A 26,968-nucleotide genomic window follows, 5' to 3' on the forward strand; every position below is an offset into this window, starting at 1 on the left:
TAACTTATAAACTCGTGTTTTTGTTTTTGTAGTAGGTTTGCACACATTTCCACAGTCAAGTTGCCCTCTTGGCCTTGAGAAAGAATCAGAACTGCAATCCCAGCAGGGTGGGAGTGAGGGGAGGGCAGGGGCTGAGGCGCAGCTCCGCTTATGCTTATTTTTCCTGCTCAGATGTTAACCCTTTGTGTGTGTCAGTTGGAGGAGCGCAGGCCACTTAACTGTAACCAGGACTTGACCAGAGGTGAAGGCACAGGACTGAATGTGTACTCTTCATTTTTTACAGAATACATAACTGTAATCATCAAACTAGTAATATCAAATCATGCTTAGAAGAGCAACAAACTGGATTTATCGTTTTATAAAAAATTTTTATAAGCTTACTTTGTTATTTAATTCTATTTTATGGCTAGTCAGACCAATATCAGTAAATCAGTAATATAACATATTTAGTCCCAGTCACAGTTATAGTAAAACATTGGTATTACTAAAATTAGACACATAGTACATTGGCTAAATGCTTCAACTTCAGAACCTGGCACTCCTGCATTTAGTCTGCGTGCTGGCCCTGCCACACGGTGACCTCAGACCACTTCTCTAGCCTCTTCAAGCAGAATGTTCCTGTTCTATAAAACTGGGAATGTAGCAACACCTAGATCATGGAGAAAAATGCATAATTGGTTGTCAATAAACATGTGTTAAGCTCTCAAAGATATGAAGTAAAAATTTGATTAGCCTTTTCTCTGCATCAGATTAATTAACGGTAAGAATGAGGTGTGGGGAGGGGAGGCATTTCTCAAGTGCAACCAGCTTCTATACTTGTAGACTTGAAAACAAAACAGAGAGTCCATGGGGTACATTGGACTGTGCACCTTTGAACATTATTGACTATCTTTATTCTTTCTAGAATTAATTTTTTCTGGGTGTTAATCATTCCTTTATAGAATTAATGATGAAAATTTGAATTCTTTGTTAAAACACTAGGTTCTTTTAAGTGTTAATGTGAGAATGATAGAAAAGGTGTGGAAAATTTCATTGTTCCTGGAATATGGTGAACTAGTAAAACCAGGAGGAAGCAACAATAACAACTACCATCTCCAAATACAAAACAGCTTGGCTATATTTATTTTTTTTCATCAAATATAATAAAAAACAGCAATCTTTTCAAAACCATTGTCTTTTTTTATGAAATAAAGTCTATCCTTAGAGAATAAAAATAAAATGTGACACAAATCAGATAAGTAAAGAGAGAAACAGTGACTGGCCTAAGCATCTACCAATCATTACTGACTCAAGGCTCTTGCTTTTACACTTATATGAGGGAAAGCAGACAGAACTGAAGGCCCAGACAAGATATGTTGTCAAATCAGAAACAGTCAACATAAAAGCTGAGAACCCTTGCTTGACCAGGGTGTGGCGCAGTGGGTAGAGCATTGGACTGGGATGCGGAAGGACCCAGGTTCGAGACCCCAAGGTCGCCAGCTTGAGCGTGGGCTCATCTGGCTTGAGCCAAAAAAAAGCTCACCAGCTTCGCTGGCTCAGGCAAGGGGTTGCTGGGTCTGCTGAAGGCCCACAGTCAAGGCACATATGAGAAAGCAATCAATGAACAACTAAGGTGTCACAACGAAAAGCTGATGCTTCTCATCTCTCTCCATTCCTGTCTGTCTGTCCCTATCTATTCCTCTCTCTGACTCTCTCTCGGTCCTTGTAAAAAAAAAAAAAAAAAGCTGAGAACCCTAAAAAGCTCCATTCTCAATGTGAATTTGACTAAAAAAAAAAAATTGCCTGAAGTAGGGAGGCACATTAGAAACTTGGTTGTCTTGTCATAGGTTCTGGAGAGAGGAGAAAATAAAATCTGTCTTGAGAATTTATAACCATAAGCTATTCCTCAAGTGGGTAGATGGCCCGATTCTCACCACCTTCAGGTTTGGAAAAACTCCACACAGTAAGAATTTATTTTAGAGTGATTCCTGGTTAGACATTTCTTTAGATCTTTCACAGAACAAAGCATGAATTCTCTCTGGAGGAGCACATTAACAAATGACCTCTTAAAATACCTTCACAAATAAAATGCCAATAAATGACTAAAAAATTTAAAATTACTAAACATACAAGGAAACAAGTATATGAGTAATAGCAGCTAACAAAATTACACCCACACAGATTTGTTTGTAGAATTATCTGTATAGAACATAAAATAGTAATTTCAAATAATCAACTAAAAAGGAATTGAAATTATAAGCCAGGAATGAAGGGGTCATTTGGAATGGCCCAAACATAACTTTTATGAATAAAATTATATAATGATTAAAATGAAAAATTTAATTGTTGTGTCAAGGAACATGTTAGACAAAGGTAGATAATAAGTTAAGTATAAAATACATGTGAAATATGTTTCTCCAAGGTGGTGTACAAAGAAATAGAAAATATCTAAAAGAAAGTAAGAGATATGAAGTGAGTTCCAATGTAGATCTAGTCAAAAGTTCCAAAAGCTAAAGAGAAGACAGGAGAGAAGCAAATTTTTGAAGGAAAAAGAATAGGTTAAAATTTTCTCTAATTGTTGAAATGCATGAATCATCTTTGGAATTCATATTATGCTCAAAACAGAAAAAATTCTCATACCTAGAAACATTAAAGTGAACACTAAAGGGAAAATAACTTTAGAAGTAATAAGAATTTTCAAGGACCAGACAATGACCTGTAAAGAAATGACAGATACTTGATTTCTACCTAGCAACTATGGAGGCCAAGAGAAGATCTTCCATATGCTAAAAAATGGAATGAAGGAAATAAAGATATGAGCATAAGTTAATATAATAAATATAAAGCGAATTAAAATTTTGAAAGCCTAATAAAATTGACAAATCTTTATAAGATTAATCAATATTAAAAGAAAAAGGTACAAATTAGCCATATAAAATAAAAAATACCAGTAGAATGGAAATAAAAGTTATAACTATATGCTTCACTCTAGATAAACCTCAGAAAAACAACGTTGAGCAAAAGAAAAAAAGAAAAAAAGCCCTGGCTGGTTAGCTCAGTGGTAGAGCGTCTGCCTGGCATGCAGAAGTCCTGGGTTCGATTCCTGGCCAGGGCACACAGGAGAAGCGCCCATCTGCTTCTCCACCCCTCCCCCTCTCCTTCCTCTCTGTCCCTCTCTCTTCCCCTCCTGCAGCCGAGGCTCCATTGGAGCAAAGATGGCCCGGGCGCTGGGGATGGCTCCTTGGCCTCTGCCCCAGGCGCTAGAGAGGCTCTGGTCGCGACAGAGCAAAGCCCCAGCGGGGCAGAGCATCGCCCCCTGGTGAGCAGAGCTTCGCCCCCTGGTGGTCGTGCTGGGTGGATCCCAGTCGGGTACATGCGGGAGTCTGTCTCTCCCCATTTCCAGCTTCAGAAAAATACAAAAAAAAAAAAAAAAAAAAAAAGCTAGATATACGAAAATTATACTGTATTATTCTGTAAACTATTAATGTAAGGTATTTTTCCCCACCGAGAAGGAATGAAGGGGCCAGAGCCACCAAGTGTGGAATAACAAAAGGCTTTATTGAGTACAGCGCATCCCACCTGGCAAGGTTCCCTGGCCCTGAGGAAAGATGGAGGCCAGGGAAGTCGCAAGGATTAAACCGCGTGGGAGATATTTAAAGGGATCCTCTAGGGAAGTCGGGCAAATATGATGTGGTGAAATCTCACTGGCTGGCAGACGGTCACTTTTTTCCAAAGGGTTCCTGTGAGACCTCTTTTGGCTGCTTGGTTGTGGGCGGTCCTAGCCAAAGTTCATGGGTCTGGGTTCCCCATGTGACCATCCCCCATTATCCACCGACCTTACAATTAATATACAAAATATATGTAGCTAAGCGATATTTTGTTATATTTATAGTTATATCCAGATGGAGAAAACCACAAATAAAAGCATGGAAATGAAAAATATACATCTAAGATTTAGGACTGTGATTACCTCTTAAAGGGGTAGACAGGGTAATTTGGGGACAAGTACACAGAGGACTTCAAGACCTTTGATTTTTTTGTATTTTTTTTTGTATTTTTTTGGGGGGGTTTTATTTTTATTTATTTATTTTTTTAAATAAATTTTTATTAATGGTAATGGGATGACATTAATAAATCAGGGTACATATATTCAAAGAAAACATGTCTAGGTTATTTTGTCATTAAATTCTGTTGCGTACCCCTCGCCCAAAGTCAGATTGTCCTCCGCCACCCTCTATCTAGTTCTCTGTGCCCCTCCCCCTCCCCCTAACTCTCTCCCTCCCTCCCTTCCATGTCCTCCCTCCCCCCACCCCTGGTAACCACCACACTCTTGTCCATGTCTCCTAGTCTCATTTTTATGTTCCACCAATGTATGGAATCATGTAGTTCTTGTTTTTTTCTGATTTACTTATTTCACTCCTTATAATGTTATCAAGATCCCACCATTTTGCTGTAAATCATCTGATGTCATCATTTCTTATGGCTGAGTAGTATTCCATAGTGTATATGTGCCACATCTTCTTTATCCAGTCTTCTGTTGAAGGGCTTTTTGGTTGTTTCCATGTCTTGGCCACTGTGAACAGTGCTGCAATGAACATGGGGCTACATGTGTCTTCACGTATCATGTTTCTGAGGTTTTGGGGTATATACCCAGTAGAGGGATTGCTGGGTCATAAGGTAGTTCTATTTTCAGTTTTTTGAGGAACCACCATACTTTCCTCCATAATGGTTGTACTACTTTACAGTCCCACCAACAGTGAATGAGGGTTCCTTTTTCTCCACAGCCTCTCCAACATTTGCTATTACCCGTCTTGTTGATAATAGCTAATCTAACAGGGGTGAGGTGGTATCTCATTGTAGTTTTGATTTGCATTTCTCTAATAACTAATGAAGCTGAGCATCTTTTCATATATCTGTTGGCCATTTGTATCTCTTCCTGGGAAAAGTGTCTGTTCATGTCCTCTTCCCATTTTTTTATGGGATTGTTTGTTTGTTTGTTGTTGAGTTTTATGAGTTCTTTGTAAATTTTGGATATTAGGCCCTTATCTGAGCTGTTGTTTGAAAATATCATTTCCCATTTAGTTGGCTGTCTGTTTATTTTTATATCAGTTTCTCTTGCTGAGCAAAACCTTTTTATTCTGATGTAGTCCCATTCATTTATCTTTGCCTTCACTTCTCTTGCCATTGGAGTCAAGTTCATAAAATGTTCTTTAAAACCCAGGTCCATGATTTTAGTACCTATGTCTTCTTCTATGTGCTTTATTGTTTCAGGTCTTATATTTAGGTCTTTGATCCATTTTGAATTAATTTTAGTACACGGGGACAGGCTGTAGTCGAGTTTCATTCTTTTGCATGTAGCTTTCCAGTTTTCCCAACACCATTTGTTGAAGAGGCTTTCTTTTCTCCATTGTATGTTGTTGGCCCCTTTATCAAAGATTATTTGACCATATATATGTGGTTTTATTTCTGGGCTTTCTATTCTGTTCCATTGGTCTGAGTGTCTATTTTTCTGCCAATACCATGCGGTTTTGATTATCGTGGCCCTATAATATAGTTTAAAGTCATGTATTGTAATGCCCCCAGCTTCATTCTTTTTCCTTAGGATTGTTTTGGCTATTCGGGGTTTTTTATAGTTCCATATAAATCTGATGATTTTTTGTTCCATTTCTTTAAAAAATCTCATTGGGATTTTGATGGGAATTGCATTAAATTTGTATATTGCTTTGGGTAATATGGCCGTTTTGATTATATTTATTCTTCCTATCCAAGAACAAGGAATATTTTTCCATCTCATTGTATCTTTTTCGATTTCCCTTAACAATGCTTTGTAATTTTCATTATATAGGTCCTTTACATTCTTTGTTATGTTTATTCCTAGGTATTTTATTTTTTTTGTTGCAATCGTGAAGGGGACTATTTTTTTGAGTTCATTTTCTAATATTTCATTGTTGGCATATAGAAAGACTATGGACTTTTGTATGTTAATTTTGTATCCTGCGACCTTACTGTATTGGTTTATTGTTTCTAATAATCTTTTTGTGGAGTCCTTTGGGTTTTCGATGTATAGGATCATATCATCAGCAAAAAGTGATACCTTTACTTCTTCTTTTCTGATATGGATGCCTTTTATTTCTTTGTCTTGTCTGATTGCTCTGGCCAGAACTTCTAGCACCACGTTAAATAAGAGTGGAGAGAGTGGACAACCCTGTCTTGTTCCTGATTTAAGGTAGAAAGTCCTCAGTTTTATGCCGTTTAATATGATGTTGGCTGATGGTTTATCATATCCTTTATCATGTTGAGATATTTTCCTTCTATACCCATTTTGTTGAGAGTCTTAAACATAAAATTGTGTTGTATTTTATCAAAAGCCTTTTCTGCATCTATTGATAAGATCATGTGGTTTTTGTTCTTTGTTTTGTTGATATGGTGTATTACGTTAACCGTTTTACGTATGTTGAATCATCCTTGAGATTCTGGGATGAATCCCACTTGATCATGATGTATTATTTCTTTAATATGTTGTTGTATTCGGTTTGCCAGTATTTTGTTCAGTATTTTAGCATCTGTATTCATTAGAGATATTGGTCTGTAGTTTTCTTTTTTTGTGCCATCCTTGCCAGGTTTTGGTATGAGGGTTATGTTGGCCTCATAAAATGTGTTTGGAAGTATTGCTTCTTCTTCAATTTTTTGGAAGACTTTGAGTAGAATAGGAACCAAGTCTTCTTTGAATGTTTGATAGAATTCACTAGTATAACCGTCAGGGCCTGGACTTTTATTTTTGGGGAGGTTTTTAATAGTTTTTTCTATTTCCTCCCTGCTGATTGGTCTGTTTAGGCTTTCTGCTTCTTCATGACTCACTCTAGGAAGGTTGTATTGTTCTAGGAATTTATCCATTTCTTCTAGATTGTTGTATTTGGTGGCATATAATTTTTCATAGTATTCTACAATAATTCATTGTATATCTATGATGTCTGTGGTGATCTCTCCTCTTTCATTTTGGATTTTATTTATTTGAGTCCTGTGCCTTTTTTCCTTGGTGAGTCTTGCCAAGGGTTTGTCAATTTTGTTGATCTTTTCAAAGAACCAGCTCCTTGTTTTATTGATTTTTTCTATAGTTTTTCTGTTCTCTATTTCATTTACTTCTGCTCTGATTTTTATTATCTCCTTTCTTCGGCTGGTTTTGGATTGTCTTTGTTCTTCTTTTTCTAGTTCCTTAAGGTGTGAAGTTAAGTGGTTTACTTCGGCTCTCTCTTGTTTGTTCATATAGGCCTGAAGTGATATGAACTTTCCTCTTATTACTGCTTTTGCTGCATCCCAGAGATTCTGATAAGTCGTATTTTCATTTTCATTTGTCTCTATATATCTTTTGATCTCTGCGCTTATTTCTTCTTTGACCAATTCATTTTTTAGAAGTATGTTGTTTAGTTTCCACCTTTTTGTGGGTTTTTCCCCCTCTTTTTTGCAGTTGAATTCTAGTTTCAAGGCTTTATGATCAGAAAATATGCTTGGTACAATTTCAATTTTTCTAAATTTGCTAATATTGTCTTTGTGGCCTAACATATGGTCAATTCTTGAGAATATTCCATGTACACTAGAGAAAAATGTATACTCTGTCGCTTTGGGATGAAGTGTCCTGTAGATGTCTATCATATCCAGGTGTTCTAGTATTTCGTTTAAGGCCACTATATCTTTATTGATTCTCTGTTTGGATGACCGATCTAGAGCCGTCAGCGGTGTATTGAGGTCTCCAAGTATGATTGTATTTTTGTTAGTTTTTGTTTTAAGGTCAATAAGTAGCTGTCTTATATATTTTGGTGCTCCTTGGTTTGGTGCATATATATTAAGGATTGTTATGTCTTCTTGATTCAACTTCCCCTTAATCATTATGAAATGACCATTTTTGTCTCTGAGTACTTTTTCTGTCTTGTAGTCAGCATTATTAGATATGAGTATTGCTACGCCTGCTTTTTTTTGGGTGTTGTTTGCTTGGAGTATTGTTTTCCAGCCTTTCACTTTGAATTTGTTTTTATCCTTGTTGCTTAGATGTGTTTCTTGTAGGCAGCATATAGTTGGATTTTCTTTTTTAATCCATTCTGCTACTCTGTGTCTTTTTATTGGTAAGTTTAATCCATTTACATTTAGTGTAATTATTGACACTTGTGGGTTCCCTACTGCCATTTTATAAATTGCTTTCTGTTAGTTTTGTATCTAGTTTGATTCTTCTCTTTTGTTTTTCTATCATTTGTTTTTGTTTGTTTGTGTTCCATACTTCTTTCCTCTGTTGCTACCTTTTTTAAGTCAAGTGTTTTTGTGGTGGTTTTTTTAAGGGTGGTTACCATTAAGTAATGAAAAGGGTACCTACCATATTCATTGTAGTACCCTATCTTATAAGTATTTCTGCACTTCATCGTCCTTTGCTACTGTTAATCTCCATCCTCTCCCCCCTTTTTTTCCTTTGTTGTCACAGTTTAAGTTTGGTTTTATTGTGTTCTTGGTGGAGCTGTTACTTGTGGTGTTGTTTTCTTTTGTTCTTTGAATCTGGTTGGAAAACCCCCTTTAGTATTTCCTGGAGTGGGGGCTTTCTGTTGATAAATTCTCTCATCTTTTCTGTATTTGTGAATGTTTTTATATCTCCTTCATACTTGAAGGATAGCTTTGATGGGTATAGTATTCTTGGCTGAAAGTTCCTCTCTTTCAGGGCTTTAAATATTGGGGTCCACTCTCTTCTAGCTTGTAGATTTTCTGCTGAGAAATCTGATGATAATCTAATAGGCCTTCCTTTATATGTTGTACTCTTCTTTTCCCTGGCTGCCTTGAGAATTTTTTCTTTGTCATTGGTTTGTGTCATCTTTATTATGATGTGCCTTGGAGTGGGTTTGTTGGGGTTAAGAAAACTCGGTGTTCTGTTTGCTTCTTGAATTTGAGGCTTTAGTTCTTTCCACAGGCTTGGGAAGTTCTCGTCTATTATTTGTTTGAGTATATTCTCCATTCCATTTTCTTTCTCTTCTCCCTCTGATATACCTATTATTCTTATGTTATTCTTTCTGATGGAGTCAGACAATTCCTGTAGGGCTTTCTCATTTTTTTATTATTTTTGAGTCTCTTTCTTCTTCTCTCTGTTGTGCCTCAAGTTGTTTGTCTTCTATTTCACTAATCCTATCTTCAATCTGGGCTGTTCTGTTATCTAAGCTTGTTACCTCATTTTTCAGCTCGTGAATTGAGTTTTTCATTTCTGTTTGATTTGTTTTTATAGTTTCAATTTCCTTGGTAATATATTCTTTGTGTTCATTGAGTTGTTTTCTGATCTCCCTATATTGCCTTTCTGTGTTTTCTTGTATATCTCTGAGTATTTTTAAGATTTCTATTTTAAATTCTCTGTCATTTAGCTCCAAGGCTTCCAATATGTTAAGTCTTTTCTCCATAGATTTTTTCCACATCTATTTGTGTTACCTCTCTTTCTTTTGTATCCATAATATTCAATTTCCTCTTTCTTATTGGCATCTGAGGGTGGTCTTGTTGATAGCACTAATTAGAATTAATAAAGAGTAAAAAGTAAAAAAAATAAAAAAAATTTAAAAAAGGTAAAACACCCCATAAAAAAAAACAGTAATAATTTATTATTTCCCCCTTTTTTTCTTCTCTTTCCCTCCTCTCCCCTCCTCAGGGAAATATTGTGCCTATAATGGAGGGCCTGATTTGGGGTGAAGAGTTCAAGGGGCAAAAAAAGGGAGTAGGGACCTACTAAATGCAAAAAAAAAGAAAAAAAAAAAAGGAAGAAAATTTTAGACAAGCATAAGATGATTTGCTTGTAAGTGATGGTCAACTAAGAGATATAATGAGAGGGATAAGAGGGAACCAGAAAAAAGGACCAAAAAAAGAATAATAAAGAAGAAAAAAAATAAAAATAATAAGTAAAAATCTGTTGTATTAAGTGGAGCGAAGACTAAATACAATGGAGACCTTGGGTTGGGAGGACCCAAAATGCCACAAAAATAAACAAACAAGAAAAAAACAAAAACAAAAGCAAAAAAGAAAAATAAAGCCAAAAAAAGCCTTGAGTCCCAAATTAACTAATTTGTTCGTGATTGAGGATTAAATGGGAGGAAAGTAAAACGAGAAAAGAAAAAACGAATAGAAAGGAAAAAATAAGAAAAAGAGAAAAACGAAGGAAGAAATAAAAAAGGAAGAGAAAAAAACAAAATAAAGCAAAAAAAAAAAAACAAAAGAGGAGAGAGTGAGAGTTAAGTGTTTTGGAGTATAACCTTAAAGGAGGGTGTGGATGAAGAAGAGAAATAAAATGTAACACTTATGGGTAGTGTAGTTCAAGAAAAGGGAAGCATAAGATGGGCAGAGAATAGAAGGACCGAGGTGGAGGAAATAAAGGCAATAAGATAGAAGAAACAAACAACAACAACAAAAAAATTAGTGGAACAAGTTGTAAAGTCTGTGGATTTTTCTTGATTTTGAGAGGTTAACTTCTTCCTTTTTCTTTTCTCTCCCTCTTCCTGGTCAGTGACTCTGTACCCCAGGCTCTGCCCCTGTGTCACACTTAGGTAGGGATTTGCAGTTGATGGGATTCTATGGCAATGTCATATAATTGGCTTTAGTCTTGCTGGTAGTCAAGGCTTGTTGGTGTTTGCAGGGTCCAGCGATGAGAGAGTTTGCTTTCCTGGATTCTCTCTCCTAGTCCCCCCTTCCTGAATTAGCAGCCTGGTGATCCAGCTATAAGGCTGCAACTGCTTCTGCCTGGGGAGTAAGAGGCTCAAAGAGCTGGGAAATCCCCACTCTATCCCCACTCAGTGCAAGGCTTTGGGAAAGGCTCTGGCAGTCAGGGCCTCCAGTGTAATCAGGCGGGGGTGGGAGTCAATTGTTGTCAAGGTGACTGTTCAGCGCCTAGCATTCAGTTGGACCTCTCAACCCAGGCTTTCCACACTTTGTAGCCTGTTTTGGCTGGGAAGAAGAGGCACTTGTCTCTGCTTGCGACTAGTGTAGTATAGATCTTATTATCTGCCAAGTCCTTCTTGTTAGCGTTTATCCCTGAATATGGAGGCTCTATCAATCAGAAGTTGCCCCCACCCCTTTAGCGAGAGGCACTAAAAAATATCACGCCTCTTGTCTTGGGTCGCTGAACTGAGAGAGATCTTATCAATTAGAACCGAGGGTGCGCAGATTTCATGGGTTAAGCTAATTTCAGTGATTGGGTCGCAGCTGTGCTCCCGAAGGTATTTTAGGCTGCCTGCGCGCGCCCCTCCCCCAACGCTTGCTTGTTAGCTTGAATGGCTGGGTGAGGTGCCCCGCCCACGGAGAGAATCTCCCAAGTAGAAGACCACCCTGGTGCCTCTCCCACTGGCCCTGCCGCTGGCGGCTGGATCGCACCAGGTGCAGGATAATGGGGCACCCTGGGTGTGCGGGCCAGTAGGGCGCTCTGGGCTTGTGGAATGCCCAGGGCACGCGCGCGAATGGGGTGCTCCGGGCACCGGTGGCTGGCGACTCTCACTCGCAGTGCGCGGGCCGCTGGGAACGTTAGCGGTGCTCGCTCTGCAACCAGACCGGGCGTGCGCCGGCGGCTGCTCGCCGCTCCCGAGTGTGGGCGGTGCTCGCTCTGCAACCGTACCGGGCAGCGCGCCCGCGGCTGCTCGCGGCTCCCGAGTGTGGGCTGACTCACCACAGGCGCACTCCCTGGCAGCTTGAATGAACGTCCCTGCGGTAGCTTCCTCCACATCCTCGTCTCTCAGATTCAAGTGATAACAGTCCTTTCGCTTTCAGTTTGTGTGGAACTCTGGAATGCTCCGAGGATAAATTTTTCTGTTTCTAGTTGATAAATTTGTTGTGATTTAGGGGAGATCTGTCGGACGCGCTGCTCACGGCGCCATTTCCGTGACGTCACTCTTTTTTTGTATTTTTTAAGGCAGTGAGAACATGCTTGTTGGGCAGACAAGTTTGTAACAGTGTTTTTTAGGCTTGCTTTCTTGTATTGGGGCAATGCCAAGTGTGTATAGTCTATGGAAGGCTTACCTTCAGGGCTACAGATTGCAAATTGCAGATTGCCTTCCTGTTGGGAGGGGCAATTGTGTTCTATTTGCTGCCTGGGAAAGGGTTTTTTCCCCTAGCTGGTTTTGGCTGGAGAGTTGAAAGGGAGATAGAGGGGGGGCATGGAGTGCTTAGAGGTTTGGGGAACCCTGGGATTTCAGCCTGGCCTGATTGGCTGGGGACTGCTGAGGTTAGTGGGGGGCCTAGGAGTCTGGAGGAAGAGTCCACAGAATGAGTCAGGGCTTTGGGAGCCCTGAGTGAGAGGGAACCGGTCTTCCCTGCCTGCTTGCTCGTCAGTCATTACGAGACTTTAATAAATGAAATGGCCCACCATTTTGTGGCTCCACACTTTACTGTCTGCCCAAATCCAGTAAGAACCTGCATTGCCATGGCAATGGTCACTGGTCTTACAATGCTCTACTATCTACTTTTATTATTTATGTATTATTTATACACTATATGCCCTTTGATATATATATATGATATATATATACACACACACATTTTTCAAAATAATTTTAATGAAAGCATCTTGAATAAATAGCTACATCTGAAAATTTTGATTAAAGCATACTCTAATTTTTAAAATATGCCCTAAAACCAATATTTTACTTGTATTTAAAATGAAAATATTTGGTTTTGTTTTAAGACAGTGAATGCTGATAATTAGGAGTTTTTATTGCCAAGATACACATTTAGAATATTGGTTTCATACTTCTAAGCTTGCTATAGATATTATGTCAGATAGCACTCAGTCCATAGTGTTATAATTATATGTCTTCAGGCAACGGTAGAACATAGAAATAATGCTTGCTTTCACTTATAAACCATGTTACTTGCTGGCTGCCTTACTTTATAATGTCTCAAATTCTGAAAATGAAACTAAGGTGGTTATATCAGATGGATGATTATCAATCAACCTTTTCTTGGACTTACTATTTACTAACAGTAGTGTAAAGCCAGTAGCCGTGGCCACCATCACAGCCGCCTGGTCAACGCAGGTTCGCATTTAATCCAGACAGACTGTTAAGAAACTGCGGAGCCAAATAGTGGGGGACCGTTTTCCTTTATTCCTAGCTCGCACCTGGCAAACAAGTAAAGACACACGGCAGGAAAACACTTCCCTTTCCATACAGGGCTCCGAAAGCCACTGACTCATCCAAGCTTTCCTAGAATCAAAGGCGTCCACCTCACCAGCCTTACTCACCACTGTTCCCCATCTCCTTCTCCTGCACAAACTGGCTTTTGCTTCAGCACTCCACCATCTTGGCTACATCCTCTTCTCCACGTGGCCTCCCTCCCTGCTACAACATGGGCTCTTCCTTTCTACAAGAATGTTGTCACTCTCTCCAAAATGGCCTCCTAGCCCCTCCTTTTAAAACTTTTCCACATAAAAATCTCTCCCTAAACAAACATTAGCATAACTATGCCCCTTCCCAAGCAAGAAGGCAATCAGCTGCCCCACTAGGCAGTGGCCATCTTTAATGAGATGAGCATAAATTATCTGCCCAAGAAGTAGGAATGTCAACCCAGTAGAACATCTTTTCACCCCACTGGCCTATAGCTTTGGATTTGTCAACTTGCTGAGTTGGTGGAATATGTTGGTAAATTATTGTAATTATACGAGAGAAATGTCAGGCTACGTGGGGGTCCTGGGCCTGAGAGGCTGAGCCAGCTCCTTTGTCTCTCTCGTTAGGGCCAGCACATACTGGGCATTTCATTCAGAAAACTGGAAATCTAAGATTCTTAAAATGAAATTGATTTTCCCTTTGAAAATATGTTTGCTCTTTCTGTTGTTCCAAGGGTTCCTTGCTGGATAATGGTTCTTAAAATTGCCTTTCTAAAATATTCTTCATTTCTGTTTCTATTGCCCCTCCATTCATATATACAGTCACATGATGATATTATTGTATATTTTGTATGATTAAAGTGTCTAGTAACCATCACTTGTTTATGTGAACAAAACAGAAAATATATGCGTACTGAAAACTACTCATTCTTTCAAGCCAAAACAGAAAAAAAAATTCAATCATATAATATTGGGTTATCATCACTTGATTATTTAACCTCTCATAAGGAATAACATGTCAGAAGATGGTGTACATATTTTTCTGCTGGCTTCTTGCTCAGCAAAATCAGTCACAACTCTCACTTTTTCATTTATTCTAAATTATAATTCAATGTGGTGGAAAGCAAATTGTACTGGGGCACATTGTATTTATTTTGCATTTGTTAACACACTATTTGAAACTCTGCAGACTTTGCTTGGGAAGGTACTTTTTGATTGTGTATATTTCTGTATTCAGGTGAGTCATGTATATTTTTCAAAATGTTCTATATTCTGAGACATGCCCAATTTCCTTACTTAATAATAAAACAGTCTATGACTCATTGTAAATCAGCAGGGATCCGGCAATAAGGTGCAATACATCACGAAGGCAGTTCAGGCTATCATTGGAGATAATAAGCAGGTACATTAATATTCATGCTTTATGACATCCTGGTTGTGCTTCTAAAAAGCTGTAGAATACATTCCAAATTTTATGTTCACCAGTATAAGTTTGTCAGTGATTTTCAGATAGTTCCAGTAACAATTCATTCAAGGCATCACTAGGTAATTTAGAAAACTTTCACCCATGGTTTCCATTTACTTAATTATATACTCAGCTAATGTTCCTCTGTGAATGCACGTAATCCTTTCTGGTTAGAGCCTGGGTCTTTCTTTGTCTCAGCTGGAAGTGCTGTTGTGTTAAACAAATTTTAGATGCACATCTGTGTATGTGGTAGGTGCCGGGTGGGAATCAGGGGCAGCAAAAGGTGATGAGACACATTGCCCTATACAGTACAGCAGTGGTCCCCAACCTTTTTGGGGCCACGGACCGGTTTAATGTCAGAAAATATTTTCACAGACCGGCCTTTAGGGTGGGACAGATAAATGTATCACGTGACCAAGACAAGCATCAAGAGTGAGTCTTAGACGGATGTAACAGAGGGAATCTGGTCATTTAAAAAAAAATAAAACATCGTTTAGACTTAAATATAAATAAAACGGAAATAATGTAAGTTATTTATTCTTTCTCTGCGGACCGGTACCAAATGGCCCATGGACTGGTACCGGTCTACGGCCCAGGGGTTGGGGACTACTGCAGTACAGTATTTCCCTACTGCCAGAGAGACACAATTTAGACTTTGTTTCCATACAGATGACCTAAGAGGGAAGAAGATAAAATAATGCTATGCTACAATAGACGCAAACCAACAAAACTGGACCACAATGTAAGGATCCACAGGCTGGGCACTGTCCAACATCCCCTCCTCTGTTATACAATATGTCGAAACCACAAGACTTATGAAGTGTACTGTGTTTTAATCTTTAAAATATGCGATTCAGCCCTAGCCGAATGGCTCAGTTGGTTAGAGCATTGTCCTGAAGCACAGAGATTTCTGGTTCAAACTCTGGTCAGTGCACATACAAGAACAGAATGATGATTCTGTCTTTTTTTTTCTCTCCCTGCCTCTCTCTCTGAAATCAGTAAAATATGTGATTTATATGTGTCCTTATTTAGTTCATTTATAAATAAATTTACAATAAAGCAGATTTATTATGCTAGTGGATCATGTGAATAAGCATGCATCTCAGGCTTAATAACACTCTTTCTTGAAATCATATTTGATTTTCTTATTTTTCCAGGGGTTGACAAAGACCATCTCTGCCTCTTTTAGAATTTTAACAATTCATCTCCTATGTCTTTCTACCTGTCCAGGGAGTGAAAGGGCAGGGTTAGAAGGAAAAGGAATGTACTCTGCCATCTCTGTACTATTCCTCCTGCCCCAACTATTCCTACCACCTTCATTAGCACCATCATCACCACTAATTGCTGGAGGAGCTTTCAATGGAGGACACAGGAAGAGTTACTGGGACTGTGCTCCTTATCCTAGCCTTTCTCATATTCCTCTTGATTCCCTATGGTTCATCATTTATTTATCCTTTATACATTCATTCAGTAAATGTGTACTGAGAGTCTAGAACACAGCAGACACAATGCTAGATGATGGGAATAGAGTGAGAACAAAACGGACAAAATCCCTGTAATCATGGAACTTACATTCGGTGGTGGGTACATCTGCAGGATGAAGGCAGCCATTCACTTTAGATCTTTTCAGTTTTGTAGCTTATAATCAGGCTCCGAATAGATTGGCAAAATTGGAGAATGATATAGGATGCAAATTAATGCTCAGTTATGTTACACGAGTCCTCTGTGAAACTTTCATAGATTATTGCAACCCTCGGTGGCTGACCTCCATTCCTTTTGATTTTTAACACCCACATTTTACCGTAACATTTTAACATTACACTATATCTTTATGATTTCTAACCATTCCATATGATAGTATTGTCTTTATGGAAAAAATGAAGATGATTGACAAGTCCTTGGACTCTAAATCCAGTTTATTTAACACAATAGTCAAACGATGCTAAATGGGTAGAAATTCCAGATGTAAACAATAACACGTAAATAATAATTATGGCACCTAGTGATATGTATTGTGTGCCCATAGAAAATAAATAAGAAATTGAAGTACAGAGAGATGAACTACTTGGCCCTAAATCAAAAAGTAGTAAGAACAAAACAAAACGAAACAAAAGACCAGGGCTCGTACCTGGGAAGGCTGGCTCGGACAGCGACGTGCCGGTCTGCACTGGATCTGCGATCTGCGACCTGCTCAGTTATTACTTAACCTCACTGACTTATCTTTCTGTAGTGATGACAGATGGAGAAAAATGACTTACTTTATACAGTTACTGTGGCAGGTATTAAGAAAAGTACAGCTAAGAGCTTTGTATGCTACGAGGCGCTATAGCAAATGTACTAAAATACCACCCTTGCCATTGCTGCCACCACACCAGGTAGGCTCAACTCCTAGAGGAGCAAAGGTTTCACTTCGATGCCTGTACAGATCAATTATTTACTGACTTTTCAACCTCCGCATCCATGTTTTCGCTCAGGTTGAACAATGCCATGCCCTAACATAGTTTATATTTCACTGAGAAGGACCCCGGCAGGGCATAGTGTGGAAAGGACCATCATGATGTTAGGAGTTTTGTGCCAAGACCAGGCTAGTATAGAGGAAAGGAAAGGGGAGGGTTGTGATACTCAAAGAGTTAAACAAACTTCTTCCAGTTTTTTTTTTTTTAAGAAAAAAAGGACCTGCAATTTTCAATTCTTAATCTGCCTGTGGGGGAAGCATCAACAAGTTCTCTGTTATACAGCGTGTCCGTAAAGTCATGGTGCACTTTTGACCGGTCACAGGACAGCAACAAAAGATGATAGAAATGTGAAATCTGCACCAAATAAAAGGAAAACTCTCCCAGTTTCATATCTATTCAGTGCAGTTCGATGTGGGCTCATGCACAGATTTTTTAGGGCTTCTTAGGTAGCTATCCCGTATAGCCTCTACAGACTCGTCACTGACTGATGGCCTACCAGAACGGGGTTCCTCCACCAAACTGCCAGTTTCCTTCAACTGCTTATCCTACCGAGTAATGTTATTCCTATGTGGTGTCGCTTCGTTATAAATGTGCCAATATTCACGTTGCACTTTGGTCACGGATTCGAATTTAGTGAGCCACAGAACACATTGAACTTTCCTCTGTACCATCCACATCTCGACTGGCATGGCCGTGGGCTGCTCTGCTGTATATACACAGTGTTACATCATCATCTGTGCATGCGCACATGCTGCCACATCATCCTACAGAAACTGGGAGGGTTTTCCTTTTATTTGGTGCAGATTTCACATTTCTGTCTTCTTCTGTTGCTTTCCTGTGACCGGACAAAAGTGCCCCATGACTTTACGGACACACTGTATTTATGCTACATGGCAACCTTTTGCATCGTTCTAGCTCTCCCTTCTCCACATGTTTTCCCACAAAGACTGTCCTTGACCAACACCAGAAATGAATGTGATTTCTCTAATGCAGAAGGTAATTGGATTTTTCTTTATTGAATGCATCCCTTTAATGACTGTCTCTGCTCCTGCCAATTTAGCAAGTAACCTGACATTGATCTGGCGATACAACTTAAAATAAACAGTTGGAAGCTTGAGGTGAACAAGACAGCTGTCTGGCATCAGAAAAGAATGTTTTTTGGCCTTATCTTGCCATTTTCCTGGGAAATTTTTTATCCTCGAATGTCATTTTTACAAAACATACTGCTGTAATAATTTGTCATATAGCAACAGATTGCCTCCTTCTAGAAAATATAATAATTATTTCCCAGAAAGTGCCCTGGAGAAAACATTGCAAATAGAATAAAATTTACCCAATAATCATTTTGCTCCTTGAAAATATGTATTATTATGCAGACTCTTTCTGGAACAAGGTAAATATTGCTGAACAGAATTAATTAAATCTTTTAAAAAACTGGCAAAACATGAAATATTTAAGTATTTATTTACTCAACCTTGAGGTTTTGTAAAAATAAAATTTGACACAAGATTGTTATTCAAGAAGGTAACAGAACAGCAGTGAATAAAATTGTATCTGGAAAAATATAATTCTTTTCTCAAGTGGAGTTGTGATATAAAACTCTTTTATGCCCAGGGTATTTAGGATTTAAATTTTTCTGATTTTTTGAATTTATTCATTTTTTGTAACAAAATAACTCACTTGATTCATGGTTAATTTTTATTCTATCATCTCCCCTTTGTTTATTTTGATGAATATGATTTTCTTGATTGATGAAACAATTCATGCATGAGAAAAAAATCTTGTTTCAATGTGTCATGAAGAAAATAGATGAGAAAACCATTTATAAACAAGTTTCCTTTTAAAAATGTTTTTTTCATTTTGAATTCTTAATGCTCGTATTTATACTTATAAAAGTAATTAGCAGTTAAAAGAAATTGAGAGTTTATATTAAAACCACTTGCTATGTTGAATCTCTTCAACAAGGAAGCCACATTGCACAGCATTACTGCGGTTCCCAAATTAGAGCTAGCATAAAGCTGCAGTATTACTCAGTGAAGGTCAATGAACTGCTCTGATTCTCATCAACCAAGAGAGTCATGAGAATTCCAGTTCTAGAAATGATGTTGAGAAAGAATATAAAGAAAAATGAGGATCAAATATGTCCTAAACACTGGGCTCTTTACCCACTGTTCTGATGGCATCTTTTTTTTTTTTTTTTGGTATTTTTCTGAAGTTGGAAACAGGGAGGCAGTCAGATAGACTCCTGCATGCGCCTGACCGGGATCCACCCAGCATGCCCACCAGGGGGCGATGCTCTGCCCATCTGGGGCGTTGCTCTGTCGCAACTAGAGGCATTCCAGCACCTGAGGCAGAGGCCACAGCCATCCTCAGTGCCCAGGCCAACTTTGCTCCAATGGAGCCTTGGCTGCGGGAGGGGAAGAGAGAGACAGAGAGGAAGGGGGGGTGGAGAAGCAGATGGGCACTTCTCCTGTGTGCCCTGGCCGGAAATCAAACCCGAGACTCCTGCACATCAGGCCAACGCTCCACCACTGAGCCAACCGGACGGGGCCTGATGGCATCTTAAGTGAACATAGCTTTAGCATGCCAGTGGAAGTTTCCAGAGACCTTTTCTGGGATGCTGTGTTGCACAAGATGGGCTTGCTTGAGAACTGATGCACCTTCTGCAGAAAGTCCAGTAGTATTGGAGGGGTCACTGATTTAGTGGGGCTCCCCACTGAATCAACTGAATCACCATCTTGCATCACGGAGGATTAAATCTTACCCATTCCAGGTCAAGACATTGTTGGAAGTTACCCTTGAATGTTTAGTTACATTGAAATAATAAGGCTTTAAGGGGCAAAGAAAAATACACTTTAATACAAGGGTTGGAAACCTATGGCTCGCGATCCAGATGTGGCTCTTTTGATGGCTGCATCTGGCTTTCAGACAAATCTTTAATAAAAAAAATAATGTTAAAAATATAAAACATTCTCATGTATTACAATCCATTTCCTATCACTCATGTTCATGGTTGCAGGTGGCTGGAGCCAATCACAGCTGTCCCCCGGGACAACACCAAATTTTTATTGGATAATGCATAAGGTACACGGGTGTTGTATGGCTCTCATGGAATTACATTTTAAAATATATGGCTGTTGGGCAGATAAAATGTATTATGCTCACTTTGTTAAAGAGGCTGTTGCCCAGGTGATATTAATGTGTGTTGAGAATTGTTGTAGCATGAGGCTTGGTTTTGGGATTAAGCCTTTCCCACCCTTTTTGATGAGGGGTGGTACAATCCAATCATGCCTCAGAGAAGTGACTTTGTATTAGAGACTTCCCTGTTATGTATATTGGATTAAGGGTTTGGATTTCTACACTATAAAATAGGAGTAGAACGGGAACTTGCCGCTTGGTTCCTGAGATTAGCAAGAGAGAGCAGAGGAGAACAGAGAAAGGCCACGTGGAGGAGGCCAGGAGAAGCAGCCAAGATGGCGGAGTGCTGAGTGAGATGCCAGTTTATGTAGAGTTTGTATCTGGGATAAGGAAGGAGATGGGGACCTGAGGAGAATAAGTGTGGTGAGCTAGAAACCTTTGATTCTAGGAAACTCGGATAAGTCAGTGGCTTTGTGAGCACTGAGTGTGACTGGGTTTTGGAGCCCAGTGTGTATTTTTACTTGCCCGCCAGGTGCAAGGTAGGATTAAAGGCTATGGCCCACCAGTTTTTGGCTCCTTTGTTTCTTTACCGACTGTCCGAATCCAATGCGAACCTGCATGGGCCGGGCTGCTGTGATAGTGGCTCTGGCCATGGCTTCTGGCTTTACAACGGCGTTCATGGCTCTCTCAGCCAAAATGGTTCCCGACCCCTGTTTTAATAGATGATAAAATTTCTTTGTTACTCTATTCAATTTATTGCATTCCATATCAGTGTGCTTAATTTTGATTCTGTCTTTTTTTGGGTGGGTTTGAGCATTGATAAATAAAACCATAATTAATTAAGTAATGTTTTCTTCTCTTGAATGGAAGGTAGATTTTCTGGGAAAAGAAAAACAATGATATGTCTGTGTGCTTATAGAATATACAAACATGTTTTCCTTTATTAGAAGAAAGAATTTATTTTCAGTCCCATCAGTTTTTAAAAGATGCTTTTATTTCATCTATGATACTTTAGACATTTACTGAAACTAGTAATATGGATGTTGACAATGAGCAATTTACTTTGTTAATGAATTTTTAAAAGTAAGCATGTTTATTGTAATTCACTTTATCATTTCTTCTTTGAGCAATGTGAGGAGCCACTGAGCCATTTTACCTGCAGATGTTGTAAAGTACCAAAAGGCTACAGAATTAATATTAATATTTTAGGAGGCTTGGAGAACATTTTATTAATTTGGGTTAAGGTGTGCAGAGAAATTGTGAGAGTAGTCTCTGTACTGTGTGATTGGCATAACCAGATGGCTCTTGCCATTGTATTGTAAATGAAAAGGGAAGGAAAGCATAGATTCCCTGACATTCCACCACACCTGTGGGGAAAGGGGTGAATGGCTAGCCAGGTGCAGGAAGGGAAAAGCCAAAATAAACCTTTTCTTATAACTATGAGCCATTTGCGGGCATTTGTCCCCACGGAAACTACCTCTCCTATGTAAATGCATGTGGTTAATACCTCTGACTCTGGACAGAGAGATGGCGGATGAACACTAGAAAATATAAGAAGGCCTTTTAATATGTAAAGAGACATCTTTCTACCATTGTGTTGACTTGTAAATTTTGTTTTCTCCAAAATGATGTATGGTTTGCAAATTGAACGTGGTCCTATCATGTTAAAGGTCATATGACTATAACCAATAGCGGTAAGGGGCTCCTAATTACAATTTTTGCTTCTGTACTTCCCACTTACAAAACTATACGCTCTTCGTCAGATTTCTGTCGGAGTTCCCGCTGCTTGGCCAAGCTAGACAATAAAGCTTTAATGTGTAAACGACGGACCTTGCTCCCGTCTTCCATATTTCGGGTCCCTCCGAATTTGGATTAACACAATGTTTTAGTCTTTTATAGAAAAGATCCTTAGATATTGGAAATGATACAAAGATAAATCTTCAACTCCATGATCTGAAGGCTAGTGGAGAGAAAAAATGGACATAAATGTAAAAGAGAAGGTGGAGAGAGAGATGTAACATGAAAGGTTCAAGAATGATAGTTGGAAAGGACATTGAAGACCTCACAATGGTAATATGACTTATGTATGTCTCAGAAGATGGGAAGAATCTGTGTGCCTGAGAAAGTTAGAACATTTTTGAAAAAAGAAATAAAATTGCTAATTGCATGGAGGTAAAAGCATGCTAGGTTGTTGTGGGCTGTAAATGGCAAAAAGCCATTGTAGATTCGAGGCTTAGCAAAAGGCTAAGTTCTCCCCCTTCCCCCTCCATATTGGCTATGATGCTGAATATTTGCACCCACTTCACTTGCTTCCTTAAGTGGCTGGAAGCAATTTACATGCACTTCCTCTTACTCTTTGTTTGTTCAGATGTTGGTTGATTTTGCTTATGCATGATGGGGGATTCCTGTTTATGCCTTGGGAAAGTTCCTTTTTTAGCCTCAGATGTGTAACTTTGTATCAAGGACTTCCTTGATTTGCATGTGGCTCTATAATAAAGAAAACTGGGATGATAGGGCACTCCGATATTGCCATCAGCATTGAAGAGTCCTCCCGATCCCATCCTTTTTTCTTAATAAGGCTGCTTTCTTAATTCCTCACCATTCTCACTCAAGACCCAGAAGTAGGAGCCACGCTGGTCTGCAGCATTAGGTAATTAGAATAATGTGCCATAAAACTGGGCTCAAGTATCACACCTTACATATCACTGAAGAAAAATAGGGAAAGGAGGTTAGTAATATTTTTACTGGAAATATTTAGATTTGGAGTTTCTGATTAAGTTAGAAAGAACATGGTACTGAATTTATTACGTGTTCGTCTGTATTTTGTTTCTATAGACAGGTTACTAGTATGTTAATGATACTTCCTTTTATAAGGTAATCTTGATTGATGTTTAAGAAACAATCTCAATATTTGTTAGATTAACCTTAAATATGCTCATTTGTTATGTAAAGAATGTGAACTATTAAAGTTTTTAACTGAAAGAAGCAATTCTTCAAATTTTTATTTTTGCCTGTCTTCTAATGTTAAAGTATGTACATATTTTATTTTTAATCAAATATAAATTATCTACATATCGGAACCTGAATGTAAATTTCTACAAGTGCTAAATAAGTGTTTTTGATTGCTTCAGGTCACCGATATGATGCTTCAGGACAAACCCTATCCTGACTGGGGAAAATCGGCGAGAGCTTTCTGGAAGAAAGGAAATGTTAGGATTGTTTTATTCTGGTAAGAGGTTGTTTAATTTATTGATTTATGCCTTGCCTTATTCACTGAAGTACTTGAATTAGATGTATTGAATTCCAGCTGGAGAGACATTGTAAATGTATACTCTACTCCATTAAAATGATTAAAACCAATCATCATAATTATTTTATGTTTTAAATTTCTGCTTACATATTGTTGCATATACACACTTACAAGATACAAGTTTTGATTATATAGTGATACATAAAGTTTACCATAGGCAAGCAGGTTTTCGACTCATCAAAAACAAGCTGTAATTTTTATCAATGAAATGTTATATTCAAATGTCTTCAGTAAATGCTAAATTTCTAGTATGTTTGACACGAGATAATTTTCTTTAAAGTTATACGGAGAAGAAACCTCTTTGCAAATCATATCTGGCTCGTTGGCATTACTTCTTTATGTAGTTTCCCATATCACCAGCCCTGTCTATTGCAGTTAAAAATCAATTTATTCTTATAGAACTCTGTTTTTTGTGGCATCACCATTATTTGAGTATCTGAGCAAGGTTAGACAGAAACAAAGCGGAGAGTGCAGCAAGGGCGCTCTCACCCGGCGGTGCTCTCGCCTCCCTGGCACTGCTACGCAGCCTGATGTATGAAAAGTATGTTCACTGACATGCAAAAAAGTTGTAACTGACAATGCCTTCTGCCTGGTAAGTTCTGGCCTATTCACCCGCCTTTTGAAATGATGGAGACATCTGCTTATTTCTGGATTTAATTTGGGGGATTCATTTTTTAACGTACAAGCTAGAAAAATTGTAGTCACTATGTACCTGGAAAATTCACACTCTAAGCTCTCTTTGTGCTTTTGCACTATCATTAACTGTTGGTAGAGATATAGGGCATTTTAAACCCAATACTTAGCAGGTACACAAAAGTAGATTTTTCAAAATTGTAAAAATGAACATGATTTTGTAGACGTTTATTCACACCTGTGTCTATGAATCAAGTGTGGCCTATTTTTATGATGCATTTAACTTTCATGTTTTTTCCCGGCTAGAAGTTCCTCATGTAGCTTGTCTAAATAATATATATCATAATAATTGTGGCAAATGTTTACTAAAGGTATGTTTTGCTACAAACATTATACAAAGTACTTAAGATTTTATATATTTACTCATTTCATCCTGACAACCCTGTAAGGTAGGTCCTATTATAACAAACATGGGTCTTTGAGGCCAGAGCCTAGTTTGTAATCATTACTCAAACTGCCTCTGGAAGTACAAGATATACATAAGTGTGCCACTGTCCCAATGATTATCATTAATCTGTTTTTAGATGATGGTGCTAGATAAGAATGTGAGATTCTGGAAAATTATTCCACCCTACAGAATTCTCTGCAGGGGTTTTAAGAAGCTTAAAGGTAAGCTGACCAGTTCGTGGCGCAGCGGATAGAGCATCAGACTGGGATGCAGAGGACCCAGGTTCGAAGCCCACGGCCGCCAGCTTCAGCAAGGGGTCACTTGCTCTGCTGTAGCACCCCGGTCAAGGCACACATGAGAAAGCAATCAATGAACAACTAAGGAGCTGCAACAAAGAATTGATGCTTCTCATCTCTCTCCCTTCCTGTCTGTCTGTTCCTATCTGTCCCTTTCTCTGTCTCTGTCACCAAAAAAAAGGAGATATATTCTAGTATTAAAAGTATTTATGACCTATCCCATCAAAGAAAAACAAGTACCATGTAATTTCACTTATATGTGGAAACTATTGAACAAAATAAACTAACAAACAAAATAGAAACAGACTCATAGATATGAGAACAGACTGACAGCTGTCAGAGAAGATGGAGGTTGGGGCTGGGTAAAAAAAGTAGAAGTATGAAGCAAAGAAAAAAACTCATATACACAGATAAAGTATGGGTTTTACAAGAGGCCAAGGGGGTGGGGGGAGGTAACAGGGGGGATAAGCGGTGATGGAAGGAGACTTGACTTGGGGAAGTGAACATACAATACAATATATAGATAATGTATTATAGAATTGTACACCTGAAACCTATGTAATTATACTAAGCAGTGTCACCTCACTAAATTCAATAAAAAACAATATACACTTACTATGATTGCAGACATTTTGTATCCTTTAATGTATCTTCAAAGACAGCCTATCAATTATTGTTCAATGTGGCCAGTTACCAAGGTCACATGCATATTATTTACAAAGGTGAGGCATGCATGGTCACCTGAAGGCCCCCGTGGTTGTTGTCATTGGGTACTCTTAATTGCAATTGCCATTTCTGAGGAAAGAAAGCCCTACTAGATTTTTCCTGAACATTTTATTATATTTCCCCTTGAATGTTATTATTCTAGTCTATGTATTACCAATATCTTTTTATACAAATGGGTTTATTTTTTGACATATGTGATAACATAGTCCTAGTGGGCTATCTAAAGCATATTCTAAATGTTTTTAAAAATAATTTAGTCACTGAAAGTTAATAGATTTGAATGGAGAACAAACTAAAACTTCTTTTTATAGTCACATTGTTTCTCTATAATTATTGATAGAAGATAATTATTAGAAATGATTTTTCCAAAGTATTTCAAATTGTGGAAAGCATGAAGTAACTGGAAGAGAATTTAAATGTCACTTTAAAAATGCTTTTTTTCTATTTTATCCATTTCTATACAGTTAGATTATCTTGACAACAGTATTCTTCCTTTTATAAAAGGAAAATCTGATAGAAAAAGTTGAATATGGAAATTATGTGGGAAGCATAGAAGTCTTCCTTTTTGTTCATACTTTTCAGATAAAAGGGATTTAGCAAATATAAAGGTCATATTTTTTTAGCTCTAGGAGATAACATCCAGAAATCATTGGAAAGGTTCTAAATGAAATAGAAGATAGCATTTACATACTAGGTGTCAGCCACTCAAAAAGAGGTGTTTTGTTTTTGTTTTGTTCTAATTAAAGAAAGAGAAATTAGTGTAAAAAATCTATGGTGAAGAAGAAATTCTACAAAGGAAAGCTTTCATTAGTTTGAATGTGATTATGTGCAGCAGTTTAAACAGTACAACGTGCAGTTTTGTTCTAGTATACTTATCTCTTGCTTGCATGTAGCTGCTTTAACTCACAAGTGCCTGTCAAAAGCTATTCTGTTCACAACTGTGTGGCTGAGTTCTTCCCTGATTCTTAGTGATAGATGTTGCTACACTGAAGAAAATGGTTTCTGTTTCTCTCTTACAGAGAATTGTGCAAAGATGAGGTTACAGCACATGGGCTCTTATTTCCAGTAGGGAGAAGAGAGTAAATTGTGGCTGTTTGAAAATCCTAAAAGGGAAAGGAAAGAATACTCACAACCTTCCTTTCCAAAGCCCTTTTCTCAGACCTTTGCATAAATAGAAAGAATAAAGATTTAAGAATCTAAATTCCACATGAATGCCAGAGACTATTCTATTTTTCAATGAACTACCAAAATCTATTTTCACTCACTTATATCCATAGTAAAAGAATGTATACATAAAGAGAAACAAACAATATGATATTTATCTTAACTCCTGTCTTTCTGCTTTATTTACTCTCTGGAGACACAATTTATATGCTTTTGATAGGAAGCATCTTGGGATGATATTTTACAAAGGGTTA

The 26,968-nt window shown here is 38.2% G+C and overlaps 1 protein-coding gene across 5 annotated transcripts in view; it reads left to right on the top strand.

The window, feature by feature from the left end:
• The window catches only part of TMEM117 (transmembrane protein 117), a 535,376-nt gene that overhangs the window by 349,872 nt on the left and 158,536 nt on the right, over window positions 1-26,968 (top strand). For all 5 annotated transcript variants that reach the window (XM_066258157.1, XM_066258158.1, XM_066258159.1 and 2 more), the window contains one exon: window positions 23,269-23,366. In XM_066258157.1, the coding sequence (XP_066114254.1) occupies window positions 23,269-23,366 (98 nt within the window). The remainder of the gene's footprint in view (window positions 1-23,268; window positions 23,367-26,968) is intronic.

Source organism: Saccopteryx bilineata, chromosome 2 (genome assembly GCF_036850765.1).
Source record: "Saccopteryx bilineata isolate mSacBil1 chromosome 2, mSacBil1_pri_phased_curated, whole genome shotgun sequence".
Taxonomy (NCBI): Eukaryota; Metazoa; Chordata; class Mammalia; order Chiroptera; family Emballonuridae; genus Saccopteryx; species Saccopteryx bilineata.